This window comes from Macrotis lagotis, chromosome X (assembly GCF_037893015.1).
Source record: "Macrotis lagotis isolate mMagLag1 chromosome X, bilby.v1.9.chrom.fasta, whole genome shotgun sequence".
Taxonomy (NCBI): domain Eukaryota; kingdom Metazoa; phylum Chordata; class Mammalia; order Peramelemorphia; family Peramelidae; genus Macrotis; species Macrotis lagotis.
The window spans coordinates 169118588-169140265 of record NC_133666.1 but is presented as its reverse complement, the minus strand read 5'-3'; the positions used below and the strand labels follow the sequence as shown (position 1 = coordinate 169140265).

At 37.5% G+C, this 21678-nt stretch overlaps 1 protein-coding gene across 5 annotated transcripts in view; it reads right to left on the bottom strand.

Annotated features, from left to right (window-relative positions):
- Nucleotides 1–1911: 1911 nt before the first annotated feature.
- The window catches only part of FLCN (folliculin), a 34809-nt gene continuing 15042 nt past the window's right edge, over nt 1912–21678 (bottom strand). For 4 of the 5 annotated variants that reach the window (XM_074207728.1, XM_074207726.1, XM_074207727.1 and 1 more), the window contains 9 exons: nt 20333–20493; nt 19985–20076; nt 17023–17213; nt 12088–12201; nt 11085–11208; nt 10070–10117; nt 8103–8234; nt 7884–7989; nt 1912–5475 (listed from right to left, as the gene is read on the bottom strand). In XM_074207728.1, the coding sequence (XP_074063829.1) occupies nt 5274–5475; nt 7884–7989; nt 8103–8234; nt 10070–10117; nt 11085–11208; nt 12088–12201; nt 17023–17213; nt 19985–20076; nt 20333–20493 (1170 nt within the window). In that variant the 3' untranslated portion in view covers nt 1912–5273. The remainder of the gene's footprint in view (nt 5476–7883; nt 7990–8102; nt 8235–10069; nt 10118–11084; nt 11209–12087; nt 12202–17022; nt 17214–19984; nt 20077–20332; nt 20494–21678) is intronic. The other variant, XM_074207730.1, reaches the window with a different exon arrangement.

Here is a 21678-nt window from a genome sequence, read left to right as displayed (position 1 = left end):
CCTTCTGTTGGGGGGTGGGGGAGGGGAAGGGAGGTTGGGAGGAAAATTGTAAAATTCAAAACATTACAAAAAATGACAGGTATAGAAATTACTATTGTATATAATTGGAAAACAAATAAAATATTTATATTAAAAAAGAAAGAAGGAAAATTCTCCATTTGAGGTTGCAGCTAGGTGGCAAAGTGGATAGAGCACCGGCCCTGGAGTTAGGAGAACCCAAGTTCAAAACTGGCTTCAGACACTTGATAATTACTTAGCAGTGTGATCTTGGGCAAGTCACTTAACCTCACTGCCTTTCTCCATTCAGTTAAAAATCTATTTCTCTCTCTCCAATTCCTGTAAGATCATTTTTAGCTTTGTAGGTTAACCTATTCTGTTTATTTGCATCTTTTGCCTTTTGAAGTATTGTAGTCCAAGATCTGTTTATAGTAGACAGCACAAGTTTTTATATAATCCAGATTAGTTACTTGCTATTTGAAATCTTCTTAGCTACTTCCACTATTTTTTTCTCAATCTTAGAAGCTCTGTAGTTTGGTGACATTCCTGGAACTTTTCCTTTTGGTGTTTCCTTTAGGAGATGATTAAATGAATTCTTTCTAGTTTAATTTTGTTCTCTGATTCTAAGAGAGCTGTGCAGTTTTCTTGAAATACACAGATTTTTAAAATTGTGGTTTTTCAAGGGGCAGCTAGGTGGCACAGTGGATAGAGCACTCCCCTGGAGTCAGGAGTACCTGAGTTCAAATCCAGCCTCAGACACTTAATATTACCTAGCTGCGTGACCTTGGCCTTGGGCAAGCCACTTAACCCCATTGCCTTGCAAAAAAAAATGGGGTTTTCAGAGGTTTGATGATTCTTTTTCATGAGACTATATCTCATGCAAAATCATTAACAAATGTAACCTAAATTCATCAAGATCTTCTGCTGTATCAGTAGTCTTTCAATTTATACCCTGCAATGTATATTTCAAAGAAGTGATGTTTATAGAAAACTGTGGTATTAGCTTCACATCCTGTTTGAATTTTATGCAGATATTTCTATATGTACAGATGACTTAAAAAATTTTGCATTCATAAGCTAAACACAGCCTCCTTAAGAAGATAGGTCCTGGACCTAAGTTAATTTTTAGCAAGCCAGATATGAGAAACTGACTTGCCAATTGGTGAGGGTGGTAGACATTTCCTTAGGTAGGGGAGGCAAAAACTGTTCCCAGTAGGTTCTTGTGGCCAAGTTGTCACAAGGCCCTTCCCTGGTTTCTTGACATGTCTCTCTTCATATAGGCACTGGGTGCAAGAAACAGAATCTGCAGTAATGCTAATCAGTTGATCTAAAGTATCAACTTGTCTCTTCAAATTATAAAGTGACTTGTTTGCCTTTAAAGCCTCTGCTTGCTTATATATAGAGCAGCAAAACTGGGCCTTTGTGTCTGTCTTCATGATGATAATTTCTCCATTGCTTCTCTACAAGTGCTCCTTTTGTTATATGAATAAGTTTAGCTTCTCTTTCAAAGGTCATTTCTTGATAGAAAAATGTTTTCTTTCAAACTTCTAATTTATTTTCTAGCATTTGTTCTTTTGAAAAATAGCTTCTGACTGTAAGAGATTGGTTAAAATTCTTAAGGCCTGTTTGTTCTAAGTTCATTTTTCACTTCTAATTGCTTCAATAGCTTACTTCTACTATTGATCCAAATCCTGATTTTTTAGCTGCTTCTTGAGCATGAAATAATTGTGCTGCAACGGAGTGATGATTCTTACTGTCCTTGCACTGCTTTCTCAGATTATTTTTGATCACAGATATCCTATACCTACTTCTCTTGTTTTACTATTTTGATTTTTTTCTTGCTATGAAGTTGGGCAAGCTTTCCCACTTTCTGTTCTAAACTACTTTTCCAATTATTTCTGCAAGATTTTTTTTTAACCTGTTGCTTGATTTATTCTAAATAGTTATGTTTCCCTTGTGGAAAAAATCTGCTATTTTTTTTTCTCTTTGAGTGACAACTTGCAATTGTAAGAGAGTTACTATTTCTTGATTGAATCACAATTGTTTTACAGTGCATGGTGGTTTCTGTTTATTCATCTCTCCAGTCTTAGTTCCTAAATTAGAGCTTTTTTGTTAAGATCAAGATCCTTTCCCTAATGTTTTTCAGTGGGACACCTGAGCTTTTATGTTGACCACTTCTTGAAAGTTTGTTTACATAGAGTACTGGTACATTCCCTGCCTAGCCCTTCCTTAGTCCTAACTGGAGTACCTGGTTTGAGAGCTACCACTGATATTCACTTCCAAAATCTATGTGCTTTTCTGATCATATTAGGGCTTTTTTTTTCAGGTGTCTTCCACTCTTGCTGCCTCCAGAAACCAGTTTTACAGCTGTCTCAAGTCTGTCTCTAGAGTCATTCTGGGAGAGTCCCATTTTATTCACCTAAACTGGTTATGGTCTTCTTTGTGTAGTTCAGTGGTAAGATAGCTTTCTATAGTTTCTCACATCTCTTGCTCATTGCTTCATTTGAAGCTGTTTTTAAAGGTTTTGTTGAAGTAGCTGGGCAGTTAAATGTTTCTTGGATATCTTTGAGCAACATTCTCTTGACCTTGAAAAGCCTGTTATAAGTATAAATTTATTTGGTAAATTATTTTTCATTTCTAGCAGCTTATAATGTTCTTTACATTCATTTATGTATTGAGTTTAATTATGATGTGTCTATGACAGATTGCTTTCCATGGGGGGGGTAGGGGAAGGGAAGTAAGATTGGGGGAAAAATTGTAAAACTCACATAAAATCTTTAATAAAAGGGAAAAAATTATGTGTCTAAGTTTGTTAAATCCTGAGTCTTTTAATTTGTGCTTTTTATAGATTCTAACAGTAATTCACTGGCCACTTTTGCCAGTTGTAGGAAATTTTCTTTTGACTTCATGAATTAATATTTCTCCCCCCCCCCCAAATTATCTGTAGTTTAAAAATTCTGAGGCAAAAAAGGATTTGACCTCCAGATCTCTTTGGATCTAAATGTCTTCCAGTGGCTTAGATTTTTTAAGTCTCTATTTCCAGTTGGCCTGTATTGTGCCACTACTTCTATTTCACTCTGATTACTTACAAGGTTTTAAATAGTGCTTTTTCATTGTGGTCAATTTCTTAATTCTTTGTCTTTATGACTGCCCTTGCTCCTGATAATTTAACTGATTTGCATATTTTTAATTGTATTGTCTACTTTTCTCAATTTAAAATTTCCATTGGTTTTAATTTTTTTGTGAGGTTCTTTCATAGCAGTTTATTTTTGTTGTGATATTCCTACTATATTTTGCAGTGGGGTAGCTTAAGAACTTTACCTTCAGTTTTCCCCTATGTCTTGGATCAGTATCCTTGAATTGAATTCAGATTACCCTTTGGCTAGAACTCTGTGGCTGGTGGCTCCATTGCTTGTCATTTTCATAATCTAACGTAGGTGAACCTCACATACTTGTTATTTCAGAATGTTATTAATACATCAGTATCTCAGTATTCAAGGTACTTCTAAAAGATTCCAAGTTGTAGAACAGGAACAAATCTATACGGGTAGGAGTTTCCTATGGGGGAAAATAAGGAAGTTCAAAGTTCATAATCCCATGTTTTAGTTTTCACGGCACCAGTTAAAGACTTGTGTGTGTGTGTGTGTGTGTGTGTATTGATCTACTTATTAACATTAAATAAACTATGCTGGTAATTCTTAGTAATCTTTCAAGGCAACCATCCTAAGTAGATTTAAATCCTTTTTTGAATTTGACAAAAATTTATTTCTGTCTCATCTACCTTTGTTCGTTCCCCCATTGGGAAAAAGGAAAAAAAAAACCTTTAATATACATACTCCAAGCAAAACAACTTTTCAAACTGGCCATGCCAAAAAACAATTTTTATAATAAAAAATTTATTAAGAGGCAAGCCACTTAATACCTAGGATTGTTATCTTCAAAAGAGTAACTATACCTTGGGGAAGATTTTCCAGCATCACTAAGTAAATTGTGATTATATTTCAGAGATTAATCTACTTATCATAAGTTGTCCTTAACATTATCCATTTCTGAGTCAACTATGTTTCACATACTATATCAAAAATATTTGTTCTCCAGCTTACAAAAATACATCTTTATTGTTTTAATGCTTTTGCATTATAGAATTAACAATGACATAAAAACTTAGTTTTTGTGTTAAATATAATTTAAATAAACACCCATAAAACCCCCTTTTAGATAAATCAGCAAAAAAGTTGTTGCAAAATCACCAAGTTTTGTTAGAAATGCAAGTGCAGTGGGTTGAAGAAATTGAAAAATCTAGATTAATCTTGACATTACTTCTGTTTGAAGATATGAAGGGTAGAGTGATACTGAATGGAATTATGGTAAATTTTATAAATATCCTATTATGGCTAAATAAAATAAAAGGTCAGGATCTAAATGTTATTAGGAACTCTAGTTTGTTTTCTCATGTTGGGAAGTCAGATGTCTGACATTTAAACAAAAGTAACACTTTTATACAAAACATTAATAAGCCTCTTCAAAACTGGAGGTCAAAGATTATTTTCACATGCAACCATTGAGAAACCTTGCCAGTTGCAAATGAGTGTCTTTAGCTTGTTATTAAATTTCCATTCCAAAAAAAATCAGTTACTTACTCTTCTCACTTCAAATAGAATTCAAATGCATGTAAGGATAAATAGCTGCTGTAACTTTAGACAGTTTTTCCAAATAGCAGTTCCCAGCTTCAAGATTAGAATTCTAAAAATAATGGGGGGAATTGAATATACCTTGAATGTTCTCTCTTAACTGAAAAATCACCTAACTTTTGCTCAGTTTCAAATTGAAAGTGTTCAAAAAAAAATAATCGGGAGCAAAATCTGACCCTAATTTCAGCTTCTTTTCTAAAATTTGAGATGAAAAATCTTTAAAGCTGGCCAATGAAAGTTCTTACAGCTTCTCTCTCCATTGCCAACATTAGATGAATTGATAGATAAGAATCCAGCTATTTAAGTTTTCCACTGTCACTGTGTGGGTGGGCTATTCATTAAGTTCTAAAAAAGATTTATTCAAGATTAGCCACAGCTACCACATGGAGGCCAGAAATTAGGGTTTTTTAGTCTACTGGGTGACAAATGTCTCATTTCTGAGCAACTCAAAAGATTAAATTTACAGTTCTTCAATGTGGAAAACTGTATTTTGTGATTCACATGCCCTGTTGTGGGTATGGTAGAAAGGGAAATGAATAATTAGATCCAAGGAAATATATCCTGAGATTCACTCCTAACATTTTATCAGTTTCGAGATTCTGAGGAAGTTGGGCTTCTAACTGTAGACATAAGGTGCGATTTGTAGGTCTTGCTTAATCCAGTCATCCAGAACTTAAGGAGTTTTACATTGTCTTCCTCAGCTGCTCCCAGAATACTTAGAAGTTTTTGGGTATCCTCTTTGGGTCGACTATCCACTTTGGTGAATTTGAAAAGCACCTTCACTTTGCTACATAAAAGAAAGCATAAAATTTAATCATTACCAGTATTCCATCCCCCCTCCTGCAACCAAAGGACTAAGTGACCAAGACCATTCTGCAAGTGCTTCTTAGTCACACTAGATAGAAATCAAGTTATCTCCTAAAAGCTGACTTTCTTAAGAGCAAATGATGGATAAAAGTTTTAGAAAAATTCTACGTGGCGCATTGGATAGAATATTGACCCTGGAATCAGGAGGACCTGAGTTCAAATTTGGCCTTAGACACTTAATAATTACCTAGCTGTGTGTCCTTGGGCAAGTCAATAAAATTAACCAATTAACCAATAAAATTTAAAAAAAAAAGAAAGAATTCATCTATCTGTCCAAGTCTAACCTACAAGTAAAGTCTAAAATAGAAAAAGTACAATTCAGTAAACAATATTTTCTTAACTATTTTCCCCAGTCTATCCCTATGTAACTGCTAATGTGCAGTTCCAACTATGTAATTCCACATCCCCCACTCAAACAATCTCCCATGCCTCTCAATTAACTCCAGAATTGTCATTTGGCAACTAGAGTTCTTCACAATCTGGCTCTTTCTCACCTCTGCAGACCTTGCTCATCACTCTGCACCATGCATGCACTCGATAACCCAGCCAAACTGACCTGCTGCCCATTAGGGCCTCCCTGCGCCCGGTGTAAACATCCCAATTGCTACTTTTTACAGGGGCCTTTCCTGATTTCCCTCAGCTCCCTTCTAATCACTTTACATATGCTTACATGTGGGGGCTGCTAGGTGGCACAGTGGCTAGAGCACCAGCCCTGGAGTCAGGAGTACCTGAGTTCAAATCCAACCTCAGACACTTAATAATTACCTAGTGTGTGGCCTTGGGCAAGCCACTTAACCCCATTGCCTTGCAAAAATCTAAAAAAAAAAAAAAATCTAGCAAAAAAAAAAATCTAGTAGTACATGTGCTTACATGTGTACATTATTTTCCCAGTCAGAACATCAGCTCCCCAGGTAGAAATGCCTTCATTTTTGTCTTTGTACATCTAATACTTGACACAGTGTCAAGTCCAGAGAAGGCAGTTCATAAATGCTCACTCACCTTCTTCTTGACCTCTTAATGTCAGTATACTCTAAGGAACTGCAATTGGCCCTCTTTCTCTCTCTCTCTCTCTCTCTCTCTCTCTACTCATTGGTAATCTCATTAATGTCCATAGCTTCAATTACTATCTCCATGATGATGATTCTCAAATGCATATCTTATGTCCTGAACTTCAGGAACATTTCTGAACTGCTTCCCAGGAAATCTTCCCCTGAACATCTAAAAAGTACCTTAAATCCCACTTATAAAAGCTGAACTCACTATCTTTTTCCTCCTACAATAGCTGCCTTTTTTTACTTCATTATTTCTGACAATGGCAGTGTCAAGCTCAAGCAGAAAAATTCACTGAGTGGCTATTAAATTAAAATGGAATGAGAAAATGTTTAATAAAATAAAATACAACAAAGATAATGTCTAATTATGGTTTTCTAAATCAATGTGTGTCTCTCAGGAATTCGCTTCTATTTAAGTTTGACACTGTTAGGCTAAAGTATTGGCATTCATCCAATCTCCTATGTTTATAACCTTGTGGTTGGTTACCTTTGATTCTTCCTTTCCCCTCTACCCACTAAATATCCCTTCTACCATCTGCCTTTTTTTATTTCCATTTCCATCATCCCAGTACAGGTACTGCTTAAGACTTACTAAAGTAGCCCCCTTCTCTGCTTCAATTGATTTCAAGTATCTCTACCCAGAATAAGCTTCCTTAAACATCAATTTGGTCCTCTCTTTAATGGTCTTCAATGGATTCCCACTGCCTGCAAAGTAGAAATATAAACCTACCAGGCATTCCATTCTTAATGTACTAGACTTTCCCAACTTTGTGTCCATTCTGACTATATGCTGTGCCTCCAACCACACATTGTAATCTTAAAGCTCTTTGCCTCCTGACATTGAATCATTGAATTCCCACTCATCTTTTTTTTTTTTTTTTTTTTTTGGTTTTTGCAAGGCAATGTCTCTTTTAATTTTTTTCTTGGCAAGGCAATAGGGTTAAGTGACTTGCCCATGGTCACACAGCTAATTTATCTTTTAAAAGTCCAACTCAAATGCTACCTTCTCTAGGAAACCTTTCTTGATTTTCCCATCTTCCCCACATAAAAACTGACTCCCCTCAGACTTCATATTTAACTCTTTTGTAAACTCCTTAACACATTTATCATGTAATGTGTATTTGACTATTTGTGTCAGCATTTTATCCTTTTGCTAAACTATAAACTTCTTAATAGCAAAGGATACATTTTATCTAAACTTTCCATCTCTTGTAAATGCTAGTACAGAACTCTCTTCCTAGCAGACACTTAACAAATATTTATTGTATCATATTACTTCATCCATTCTTCCTTGAGGCAAACCAGGCACTGATCCACAACATCCACTGAAAGGTTCTGATTGGTGAGAGCAGCTTCAATTTTGTTCAAGATGGTAGGTCCAACTGGCAACAGAACGGACAAAAGAACCATCAGTTACAAGTTTTTTCATTGTTTCTTATTTTCCATGGCATTTATCTTTTCTTACTAAAAATTAACATTTCTCAGGAGTTCCTACCTCGGTCAGTAGCTATGGGACCTCCACTGGTGACCACAAACTCATACTTGCTTAGAGACTGATCTTCATCACATGTAACTGGATAAACACTGGAACAAGTGGCTGTGTGGACCTCAACAATTACAGCAAATTCTGTGGCAAAAGAAACCCAATTCTCAGCTTAGTCATTTGCTACTCATAATGATCTTTGTATAAAGTCTATCATCCCATAGTCTGCCTGCTAGGGTGGCACACATGCTGGACCAAATCAGAAGAGCTGGAGCTGAGTATTCACACCCACGCTTGCTTACTTGGGATTGTGGCTGCCTATCTTCTGAACATCAGTTTCCTTATCAGTAAAATGTGGCTGACAATGCTTGTTCCACTTGTCCCCCAGGTTACTTTGGGGAAAGTGCTTTATAAGTCATGATACTTACTTGCATCTGTGCTATCACTGATAAGAATATGCCTTCCTTCTTTCCCTTTCCCCACAAAAATGATGCAGATTTCAATCTCTCCATGCCTTCTTATTCTATGTGACTCCTGCTCCTCTCATATGCTGTCTATAGCAAGGGATCTGTACAATGTTCTGGGGAACTGTCAGCTTCATACTGCATGAATAACAAAAAAGTACATGGGCTCTGTCTGCCAGGTGTCTTACAAATCTAACCAAAAGGATTTTAAACTAAAAGGAATAGAGGAGGAGAAAACTGTCCAGTATTTCCCCCAAACAAATACTTTACTACAGAGAGTAACCAGAAAGAATAGCAACTGACTTAGAAATTTAGAGGAGAGAAAATCCAAGGAAATAAAAAGAAAATCATGATCTGAAACATTTATACACAAATACACAAAATTTAGGCAACATCAGGATCCTAACAGAAAGGACTTAATTTGATCTCCTATGTATCACTGGCCTATTGCTTTAGATGAGTATATTTAAAAGAAAAAGGGTCAAAGGGGAGAGAGTGGAGTGTGGTGGTATTACAAATTAAGAGATAGCATAATCATGTGAGGAAATAAAGGAGCCATAAGGGGAAGTACGACAATATATATTTAAAGTTTAAAAAAGAGAAACAAGTGATTTTTGTCTTTGGAACAGACTCCATTCATATTAACTGGACTGGAGAAGGGAAAAAATTGACCTGGTGTTCAAATGAGGAAAATAGAATTTGCAAATAATAGGCCAGTGAGTTTCACTAAAAATCCTGGGTAAATTCTAGAATGAATAATTAAAGAGATGGTTAGCATACAACTAGATAAGAAAAATGATGACTAAAACAAGCAAGGCTCTCTGCAATGGAGAATACCATCTGTATCCAGAGAAACAACTGTGGAGTTTGAACAAATACCAAATTTAGAAAAAAAAAACTAATATCTTATTGTCTGATCTTGCTACATATATCTGTAGAGTATCATCAGAAAAATATTGATATTAAATAGCTTGGGTCTTTGTTTCAAATAAAAGCTTGAAGGATAATTAAAAATACTAAGCAGTGAGATGGCACAGTGGAATAAGAGAAGAGGATGGAGTCATAAGTCCTGAATTCAAATCTTAATTCACTATATTTAATTAGCTGTGTAATCTTAGGCAAGTCACTTAACCTCGCTTAGGTTCATTTTCAACAACTGTAAAATGGGTAATAATAATTCCAGGGTTATTGTTAGGAATAAATATGATAGGATTTATAAATAAATAAAAGCAATAGGCAGCTAGGTGGTACAGGGAATAAAGCACTAGCCCTGGAGCAGGAGGACCCAAGTTCAAATCCAGCCTCAGACACTTGACACTGACTAGCATGTGACCCTGCGTAACTCTAATTGCCCCACAAAAATAAATAAAAGCACTTAGCACAGTCCCAGGTATTATAAAATGTTTACTAAAAATAAGTGACAGAGTGGGGATGAACAAAGGGGACAACCTGCTGGAGGAGATGGGGTGGAATGGGATTGCTTATACAGATGGAGGAATGGGGCCCCTGGCTCACCTGTCTGTATGAGAAAGGGGTGAAAGAGGAGATAGTGGCAGAAGGTACCTAAATGAGAGGAAATGAGGAAGAAGGTAAAGGAATTCACAGAGAATGGCCTCAGTTTTTTTTGAATACATGAGTCAAGCTTCTTAATAGGTGCAAAGGGAGTCTTGAGAAACTTGAGGAAGGTTGAAAAGGTTCCTCTATAGTCAAATGTATCACTGTAAAATGTGATATGATTAGCATCCTGTTTGCAATGATCTCCATACCTTCATCAATGTATACATCACTTTCAAAGATTTTAGAGTTAGGAAACTATTAATCACTATAAAAAAATGAGTTAGCACTTAAATGAATCTGTAATCTCCTAAATTTTGATGTTCACCCCATTAAGGCAGGTCAGAATGGGAATTCTTGCTCACTCATCTATGCAATTCTTAGATTCAGAGTAGATAAGATTTCTTCACTTGCACAGAACCAATAAGGAACTGTGAAGAACAGGAGTAAAAAAAAAAAGACATCAGCAAAAAGCTTCTAGAATGATTACCTAGTAAAAATTGCTAGAGGAAGAAATAACCTGTTTTATTTTCTCAGTATTTAATATCTTAGTACATTTCAAGGTAAGCTAGAAAAGGTAATCATTGTTCCAAAACTGGAAACTCCTTAATGCCAAAAGTAGGGGTGAATAACTCCTTTATCTCTAAGTGGTAACAATGGGGTTATCAGAAATGACTGTGGTAGATGTCAATGGCAGACCTAAGCAATAAGCATGAGAAAGGGAAAAAAATGGAATGGAAAAGAAATGCATGTGATGAGAGGTTTCCGTGCATATATTATTACATTCATACTGAATGCAGGGACCAACATCTCAGGTGTGTTCTACAAGAAGAGAAGCTTAGCTGCTAAAGCATCCAACTTTAGCTCACACAGTCTACTTTCAGATCCCTGAAAAAAACATGCACATTGCTTAAATGAGGTAAAGGAGAAGATAAGGGAGTCTGTATCCATGGACCCCAAAGTGACGGGAACCTACCAGAGCTCTGTATGTAGGAAGGTATTTGAACATGAGGACTGAGCCCCAGGAAGTTGCATCGATATGCCTCCTCATACTGGTTACTGTAGGGGATAATTCGGACACAACCTACAGGCAGCATGGTCTAAAGATAACACAAACGGCATTATAAACAAAATAGCAAAACTATGCCATGCCTTTACTTTCCAAAACCTTACACACACATTCAGAGCCAGCTCAAGCCCCTTCTCCTTTGTCTTTCCAAAATACTCCAGGCCCAAGTTTCCACAGCTTTTGCTATCTATACCATTTACTTAGCATGGATTTATGACAGTTCAATTCAGCAAAGAGCTCTTATATTTATAGTTTTGGGCTGTTATCTATCTCTTAGTTATTTAACTTTTTCATATTTAAATTTACCTTACCCTTCCCATCTCCCAACTAAATCGTCAGCTCTTTGAGAGCAGAGACAATGTCATCCTAAGATTTTTTTGTACTCTGGTAATACTGTGATGTCCATATAGATGTCCACACTTTGTATGCATTGATTTAAATAACAACAGTTAGATGAACCCAAATTCAGTCTCAAATTTTGTTTTCTATAAGACTGCAGAAGGATTTTTTAGGAAATATTCTATTAAAATTAGTCCCTTTCTCTTTACGAGAAGAAATTTCTTCTACTCCTTCCTATTCCTCAATAATCTCCTGAGAAAAAAATCTAGGTCCCTTCCTTAGAAAATTAGGAATCACAAGCAGAATTCCTAGAGAGGTCTAGGAAATTAGTAGAGGTGATTAAAAGAGATCCCAAAATACTATGGTTTAATTTGTCTTCAATCTGTGATTACAAAATACAAAACCGATGCCAACCATATTAATTGCTGAGCTTATTCAGGATATTTTCCTGTAGGCTATTGGGTAGCATTGGTTTGTGGATTTTGGTTTTAAATAACAGATCTAAATTCCTCTGAAAAATATGCAAAGAACTAAATAAAGGGAAACAGAAGAGATTCTGACAAGGTCTTACCCGAAGAACATCAAAAGCTGATTGGACCAGATCCATATCTTGTCCTCTCCAGATGACCTGGTTTCCCATTAGCACATGCCATGCCAATATACGAAAAGAAGGTGCACCTAAGACCTAAAAAAGAAAGGATAATTAAATACTTGATGTTTTCAAAATCTTTTCCTTGTTATTCACTAAGTCCATTTTAGCATTCCAGTAGCATTCCTACAGGAAGAAGTATAAAGTCAACTAGACTAGGAGCTTCTCTTATATATGACATTTAACCTTTTTCCAAGACAAAGATAAGCTATTCTATTTGTAAATCCATGAGGATTAAATGAAATGTTATACAAGGTAGAAAAATTTTTGTATATTTTTATGGAACCAAACACTGTTATACTATGAACATGAAAATTCTATTCCAGATAAGTAGCCTTTAAGAAATCACCATTATAGATGGATACACACACACACACAATAACAGACATAAAGTCACTTCAGAGATTTCAATTTAATTGTACTACAAAAATCAAAAAGTTGAGGACCAAATTTGAACTCAGGTCCTTCTGAATCTAGGACCAGTGCTTTATCCACTGCACCACCTATCTGTTCCTTAGAGACTTTTACAAACTAAAGGCTATCTAGGCCAATTTATTCCTTTTACAGGGAATGAACAAAAGTTCAAACAAAATCAATGATTTACCTACCCCAAGTCACAGAGCTGGTAAGCAAATAGACCTGGAACCAGAGCTTGGGACTCACTGTACAGTATACTTTCCACTACTATCTCTGAAAGGCTTATCACTAACACAATGCAAAATAAAGGCCTTTCAATCTATAACTGCTGAAGTAACTACAATAGGTTCATATGGAGTCAAAATTGATGTGTACCAATTCATTTTGCACGCACATGAGTCATATCTGGACAAGCCTACTTTTATCAGTATTGAGCAAATATGATAACAGACACAATCATATGCTAGAGGCAGCATAGTATAGCAGGAAAAGCATTAGAATTGGTAAGATCTGAGTTTAGATATGTGACCAAGTACAAATCAATCTCTCTGAATTTTTGTGCTACATTTCTGAAAACTTTAATCAATTCCCTTGTCTATAAAATGGAAATGATACATCAAATACCTACCACATATTTTGACAAATGATATGGTACATAAAAAAGACTATTATCCTTAAAGCAATTACACATATCAAATTATTCTTTCAGAAAGGTCCTAGAGGGGGGCGGAACCAAGATGGTGACCAAGAAGGGATCCAGTCTTAGGAGCTCTCTGATAAAACTCATCAGATAAGGACTTTAACTAAACTTTCGAGAGACAGAACCCACAAAGGGACCCAGAGAGGCAGTTCTCCTACTCAAGGTAACCTGGAAAAGAGCAGAAAGGCTCTGCTCCCCGGGGTCGAAGAGGTGGCCTGCCAGAGGGGTGGCCCGCCAGAGCCAAAGAACTTCAGCCTCCCGGAGGCAGCCCCAGGGCACTGGGAGTCTCAGCTCACAGTAGCGGGGGAGTCTCCTGAGCTGCACCCCGAGGAGCACCAGGCACAAAGTGGGGGAACAGCAGGGGGCCTCTGCCAGAGTGAGCACGTGGAGCCCAGCCCTCAGGGCACACAGCAAGCAGCTTGGTCTTTCTGTAGCCCAGAGCTGGAAACAGAAGCAGGAGCCCCCAGGGCATGAGCCTATTGAGCTGAGGGAGGGGAGTGAAGAGAAACTGTGAGCTCGGTCCTCTGCCCCTGGAACAGGACTCTGGGGCTCTGACCACATTCAGATCCTGATAGCAGTCTAGGCCTCCCCATAGAACAGCAGGGCCGCCCCACCTCAGCCCCGTGGCAGAGAGGGGTGCTTATGGTCATTCACAGACCAGGAGGGAGGACAGAGCCTCACACACTTAGACCCTCGTGGGAGTGTCCCATAAGCTCAGGAAGCACCCCAAACCAGGCCCAGGCTGGGAAAATGAGCAAGCAGAGAAACAAAGGGAAGACTATTGAGAAATATTTTGCAAATGAGCCCAAGAAGGATCAAAATACTCAGTCTGAAGATGAGGAAACACAAGCTCCTGCATCTAAAGACTCCAAGAAAAAACAGAAATTGGGCTCAGGCTATGACAGAGCTCAAAAAAGACTTTGAAAATCAAATGAGGGAGTTGGAAGAAAAACTGGGAAAAGAAAGGAGAGAGATGCAGGAAAAACATGAAAATGAAGGCAGCAGCTTAGTCAAGGAAATCCAAAAAAATGCTGAAGAAAATAGCATGCTAAAAAACAGCTTAGATCAAATGGATAAAACAGTTCAAAAAGTTATTGAGAAGAATGCTTTAAAAAGCAGAATTGGTCAGATGGAAAAAGAGATAAGAAAGCTCTCTGAGGAAAACAAATCCTTCAGACAAAGAATAGAATTCAAGATTGATGAATTTACCAGAAATCAGGAGTCAATACTTCAAAACAAAAAAAATGAAAAATTAGAAGAAAATGTGAAATATTTCATTGAAAAAACAACTAATATGGAAAACAGACTTAGGAAAGATAATTTAAAAATTATTGGAATACCTGAAAGTCATGATCAGGAAAAGAGCCTTGACATCATTTTCAAAGAATTACTACAGGAAAATTGCCCTGATATTCTAGAAGCAGAGGACAAAATAGAAATGGAGAGAATCCACCGATCCCCCCCGAGAAAGAGATCCCAAAAAACCAACCCCTAGGAATATTATAGCCAAGTTCCAGAACTCCCAAGTCAGAGAAAATATTACAAGCAGCCAGAAGGACACAGTTCAAATATTGTGGAGTTGTAGTCAGGATCACACAGGACTTAGCAGCAGCTACATTGGAAGCTCGTAGGGCTTGGAATACAATATACCGGAAGGCAAAAGAGCTTAGAATGCAGCCAAGAATGAACTACCCAGCAAGGCTGAATGTCCTCTTCCAGGGAAAAAGATGGACTTTCAAATGTTCCTTTTGGAATGGCCAGAGCTGAACAGGTTTGATCTTCAGATACAGGACTCAGGTGAAGCATGGAGATTGGAGGAGAGGGGGGAAATATGAGGGACTTAATGAGGATGAACTGCATGTATTCCTGCATAGAAAAATGACACTGATAATACTCATATGAACCTTCTCAGTTAATAGAGCAGGTAGAGAGAGCTTTTATAGTTGAAGCACAGGAGAAAGCTGAATTCGAAGATAAAATATGTTGTAAAAATGTAGTCAATAGACAAAAAGGGAAATGGAATGGGAGAAAGAAAAAGGAGAGGGGAAATAGTCTAAGATATTTCACATAAGATTTTTTTTTATTACAATGAGCTATTGCAATGATATGGAAGCGGGGAGGCAAGGGGGAATGAGGGAAACTTTGCTCTCATCAGAGATGGCTAGGAGAGGACACAGCATATATATACTCAATGGGGTATAGACATCTGGAGTAAGGAGTGGGGAGCAGGGGGGAAAGGGTGGGGATGTGAATAAAGGAGGAGAGGATGGACACGGGGGAAGAGTGGCCAGATAATAACACCTTTTCGTTCTTACTTCAGGCAAGGGGCTGGGATTGGAAGGCCTGCCCAGGACCATAGGGCCAGGTGGATTCTGGGCCTAAGGGGTGGTATATGGGGGCTCAGGGCCTCTTGGCCCCAGGACTAGGGATCTGTCTGCTGAGCCAGTCAACGACCCTACAGCAGAGTCAGAGTGAAAGAAGAAAGAAAATAGAGTACATGGTAGTGGAGAAATAAGAAAGGAGGGAGTTGCGATCAGCAATGGCAATGGTGGAAAAATATGGAAGTAAATTCTGTGATGGACTTATCATAAAGAATGAGATCCACCCATGACCGAGTTGTTGGTGTTGGAACAAAGACTCAAGCACATTTTTTGTTATTATTATTTGGGGGAGGGTGCAGGGCAAGTGGGGCTGGGTGGCCTGCCTGGGGCCACATAGCAGGGTGATCTTTGGGTGTCTGGGGCCAGATTTGGACCCAGGTGCTCCTGGCTCAAGGGCCAATGCTCTGTCTGCCACCCAGCCACCCCTACTATCATTACTATTTTGGGTCTTTTTTTTCCCTTCTTTTTGGTTTTTGCAGGGCAGTGGGGATCGGGTGGCTTGCAGGTCACACGGCTGGGTTATGGTTGGGTTTACGATGCTGGATATGGGCTCGGGTGCTTGTGGCTCCAGGGCTGGTGCTTTGTCCATTGCGCCACCTGGCCATACCTACAATTATTACTATTTTTTTTAATTTTAATTTTTTTTTCTCTCCCCTTTACTTTTTTCGCCCAAGCAAGTCTATCTATATTGATGGGGGAGGAGGGGTATTTTGTTTACTTGTAAACAAGAATATTTTATTAATGTAAAAAAAACATTTGTACAAAATGAGAATAAAAAAATAATAAAAAAATTTAAAAAATTTAAAAAAAAAGAAAGGTCCTAGAGTTACACCCTTTAGATATTTGCAAAACTTAACTGAGAAAGCAATATGCCACAGTGCATGGTGGGTTCAAGTCACATTACTCAGCTGCCTCCTGAATTTGTGACCCTGGGCAAGTCAATCAACCTCTCAGTGTTCCGGGAAGCTCCCTGATCCTTAGCCCCAAAGAGAACACTGATCTGCCTTGACAGAATGATGGTCCACACATGAGACAAGGTAACTCAACTGAAATCATAGGTCCTATTTCTCCAACAGCAATCCTTGCCACTAAGTTCTTTGTTAGATGTGAAAGATCTGGATTCAAATCACAGAAGCCTCCTTTCTTAGGTATATGACCATGTAGAAACCACAGCTCTAGGAAGCTCCAGTTACAGAAAGGTGAAGCACTGTTATCATGCACTGTCCAATACTTTGTGCTGGAGTCTGGGTCCAGAGGAAATTGCACTGGAGGCATAGAGAGGGAAGAGAAATACCAGCTCTCTCTAAAAGGTAAGACATGTTTTCCTCAGGTTTCTACTGAAGGCCCTCTTCTGCCCACCTGTCTCATGTGCCGGAGGGACTTGAAGACCGACAGCTTTCTTGGCAGCCAGCTGCCACAGTCTGAGAGCAAAGAGGGAGTAGTCTGGCATTTGGCTAGCTCCCTCCCGTCTGTGACAGCTGGCACAGAATGAGCTCTCTCCTCCTCTTCACCTTCAGAGTTGTCCCAGCCTTCTGATTCTTCCTCTAAGTCTGCAAGATAGACAAGACAGCATAGGAAAAGTTTCCTTGAACTGTTCCTTCTACAGAGCCAACAGTCATGACTTTATTTCATATTATAACTACAAATTAAAATGATCATGGATCTGAAGTGTTTCCTTTTTAAATTGGCAGCTGAACTGAGAAAACCACTAGAAGATGGATTAGGCTAATAAAACATATTTTTAAAAAATAACATTTTGATCCTTTGCTTTCAGATAACCTGAATTTCCCACTATTTCTTCCTTCAAACCCATCCCAAAAAGCATCTAAAGAATTTCTGAAAAAGAGGAAGGAAAGAAGTTGAGAAAAATGAATCAACACACCAAAAAAAATTCTGCAATTGGTTCCATACCATGGATAAAGGAGTCTTCTCATCTCTCTTTTGGGGTCAAGCTTAATTTCAAAAATTTTGCAGCATTTAGTTACAGCCATTTTATTGCTGGTTTTTTTTCCTTTCTATTCACACTGCTGTAATTGATGCACATGTAATTTTCATGTTTCTGCTTACTCCATTCTATCAGCTTATATCTTTCCATGCTTCTCAGTAATCATTATATTATTTCTTATAGCAGAGTAATATTTCATTACACTCATGTACCACAGGTGGTTTAGGTTTTTTTTGCAAGGCAATGGGGTTAAGTGACTTGCCCAAGGCCACACAGCTAGGTAATTATTAAGTGTCTGAGGCCGGATTTGAACTCAGATACTCCTGACTACAGGGCCAGTGCTCTATCCACTGCACCACTTAGCTGCTTCTAGTTTTTTCTCAACTGATGAGTTTCCAACTTTGGTTCAGTTCTTTACTATCACAAAAAGGGCATCTGTAATAAATATTCTGGTGTATATGGGACCTTTCCTTTTATCACTGACCTTCTTTAATGTAACATTGGAATCTTGGGGTCAAAGGCTATGGACATTTTCTTCAATTTCTTCGTCTAATTCAAATTTAGTTTCCTCAATAGCTGGACCAACTCACACCTCCTTCACTAATACAATAATGACTGTCTTTCCACAATCCTCTAATTACTGGCTGTTCCCATCTGCCAATTTGCTAGGTGTGTAGTGAACTTCTGGGTTTAGCAAACACTAAGTTACTGAGTTCATTTTCCCTGTTTCTTCCCTGTTAAGGGAAGAACCATGTAGGCTCTATTTTTAATCCGAACCAATTTTTTTTTTGATGATTACTGTTTTATTACAATCAACTCAGTAAACTTTATTATCTTTTATCAAAGGAAGGTCAGGCCACGGGAAGAATGGGCTCAAATTCAGAGTGCATGATAGTGAGGTATATATGTTGGGAAAGCAGTCATTCACAACTCCTTGTACTAAGTCCTTTCTCCCTTCATAGAGTCCTCATCCACAGAGTGAAGACACAGAGTCCAGAATATGGCATCTGTGCTGACTAGGTCATTCAGTTGGGTTGGTTCCTAGGGTTTATATAAGTTTGTTCTTCGTTGATAGGAGCATGGTGATGCTAATAGAAGATGGGGAATGGGTGCTAGATTGAGGATTATAGTTAAGCAAGGTTAATTCCTAAGGTTTTTAACCTTGTCAGGGTTCTTTTTTTTGTTCTGTGGATTCAGTTATGACTGTTCTTTATTTGAAGCATATTCCATCTTTTGGGAGAGGGAGTTTCTGAGAGAAGAGGGTAACTGGGAAAATGTCTAATCTACCAACTTGTTGGTCATGTTACAAGGCAGACTACATTTAAAAATATTTAACACTGAACCTATTAGATGAAAAGTTTTTAAACCTCTCTTGAGAAATTTAGGGTATGGATCACTACAAGCAGTAGACTGTCAAATTAAGCAGATTAAAAGATTAAGTTGTGATAATAACCACCCCCATAACTCTTAACTTCTTGCTTTTTAAAAAAGTCTCCAATATTAACTTGACAAGTATGAACATTTCCATATACCAAGAAAAAAAGACTTAAGTTTTAACTTTTATGTAGTTTTTAAAACATGTATAACAAAAGCAATATATTGGTTTCAAAAATGTTCTGCTTGTCTGTGTCTCCCTCTGGACCTCCTTCAGTTCTCTTTGATCTACTTTAAAAATGCTTCTATTAAGGGGCAGCTAGGTGGTGCAGTGGATAGAGCACTGGTCTTGGAACCAGGAGGACCTGAATTCAAATGCAGCCTCAGACATTTAATAATAACCTAGCTGTGTGACCTTGGGCAAGTCACTTAACCCCATTGCCTTGCAAAAACTAAAAGAAGTAAAACTGCTTCTGTTTTCTCTTTGGTTGCATCTTTCCCATTGGTCCCCAATCCCTTCCTAACTCCATTTATTCCATCAAGTTCTTTACTGGAAGCTCCTAAACTTTTCTCCCTTCCATTCAATTGTACTCCACTTGAATTCAGTCACATTTGATCCATTTACTTTTGACATAATCTTTTCCACCAAGAATCAAATAATCATCAAGAGAATACTTGGCTAAGTTTCTAACAAATTAAATAGTCAGGTTCAAATTTTAAACTTTAGCTCCTTACTCATTGGGATCTGGAGATCTACCTACAAATTAGCCAAAAGAAACAGGCAAAGAAGAGGAAGAGTTCTTTTCACCCAATTCTCTCCACAGCTGACAAACAGCAACAAAAGACTCCCAATCCAGTTAGATAAAACATTTACTTATGCAAGCTTCAAAGAAATAAAACTAAAAACTTAAGAAGGCTAAAATATAAGTATATACAGTAAGATTCTTCAAAGTCCAATCAAAAGGAGTACTTTCCTAAAGCTAGCAACCCACAAAGTCCTACCAGCAAGTTTTTCCATCTGAACCAAGGTATCCTCTGTGGGTGCTCCCTCTAGGAGTTTCTCAGTCAGTCTACTGCCACAAGCTTTCAGAAGCCTATTAAAAAAAAAGAAAAAAGACTAATTTCCATCAATTAATCCTACTTAGCTAGTGGTTTTATTGTGCTCAATTTAACAAGTGTTACAGAACTCAGGTATTAAATAAGCAATGAGTCACCCATCTGAGAGTCACCACATTCCCTAACATATCATCATAACCAAATTTCATGATGGATAGTGACATAATATAAAGAATACCAGCAGTCTCATTATTTTAATGGAAGCAATAAAGCCTTGCTATCAAAGATCATTACCAAGCAAAGGAGGTATGCAGACATGCCCACAAATTTTCATCACTTGTCAATGATGTGAGAGAACGGGCTGCATTGCCATTTCGTTGATGTAAGAATGGAGTAAAAGCTGTGTTCATCCGTTGAGCACGTTGTGGACAGCCATACTGTTCTGCCTCAAAAACCTAAGGATACAAAAATTCTGTTTTTCAACAAAAAAACCCTAATTCTGCAGTCAGTTGGCTCAATTCAAATCTTCCTTATTCTATGAAGTCTAATCTGTTATACTTAAACAGTTAATACCATACAACTCAATATTTCTTTATCTGATATAATTTTTCTGATTTGATCCCAGTTCATCCTGTCTTCTCCAACAGATTGTGTCTAATATTATTCCCATCTGCTTTCTAATCTTCAATGTTTTCTAATCTACTGGCTTCTTCCATGTAGCCAACAAACATGCACTAATCAGAGAATCAGACAACAAAATTGAAAGAGACAACAAAATATGGGAAGGATTAACACTAGAGAAATTGTGGAAAGCCAAACATACTATTATATTGCTGGTGGAGTTGTGGGTTCAATCACTGTGGAAGGCAATTCTAAATTTGGCAAAGAAAGTGAAGAAAATATCCTTAGATCCAGAGATTGCATTACTAAATATATATTAAAAAAGGGGTCAATGGCAAAAACAAAAGCCCCATATACACCAAAATATTCATTATATAGCAGTCCTTTCTAAAAAAAATTAAATATTTTGTTTTTCCAACTACATGCAATATTAGTTTTTACCAATCCTTTCTTTGCAAGGTTTTGTGTTTTACATTTTTTCTCTTTCTCCTCCCCCTTCTAAAATAGGCTCTACATGTATAATCATGCTAACAAAGATCCACATTAATCATACTGTGAAATAAGAATCAAATCCAAATGGAAGAAAAAAACGTTAGAGAGAAAATAATGCCATAATGCATACAACATCTTTTAAAAATTGAAGATAGTAAGCTTTGGTCTTCATTTAAACTCCACATTCCTTCTCTGGATATGGATGGTGTTTTCCATAAGTCTTTTAGAATTATCTTTGATTATTACCCTGCTAAAATGAACAAGTCCATCATAGTTGATCATCACCCCTAACCCCTAGCTGTTGTTAGTGTTTTTAATGTTCTTCTGGTTCTATTCATTTCACTCAGCATCAATTCATGCAAGTCTTTCCAGGCTTTTCTGAAGTACTGCTCCTCATGATTTCTCATAGAATAATAATGTTCCATTACATTCATATACCACAATTTGTTTAGCCATTCCCTCAATTTCCAATTCTTTGCCATTACAAAAAGAGCTGTAGCAGCCCTTTTTTCTGCAAAGGGCTAGCA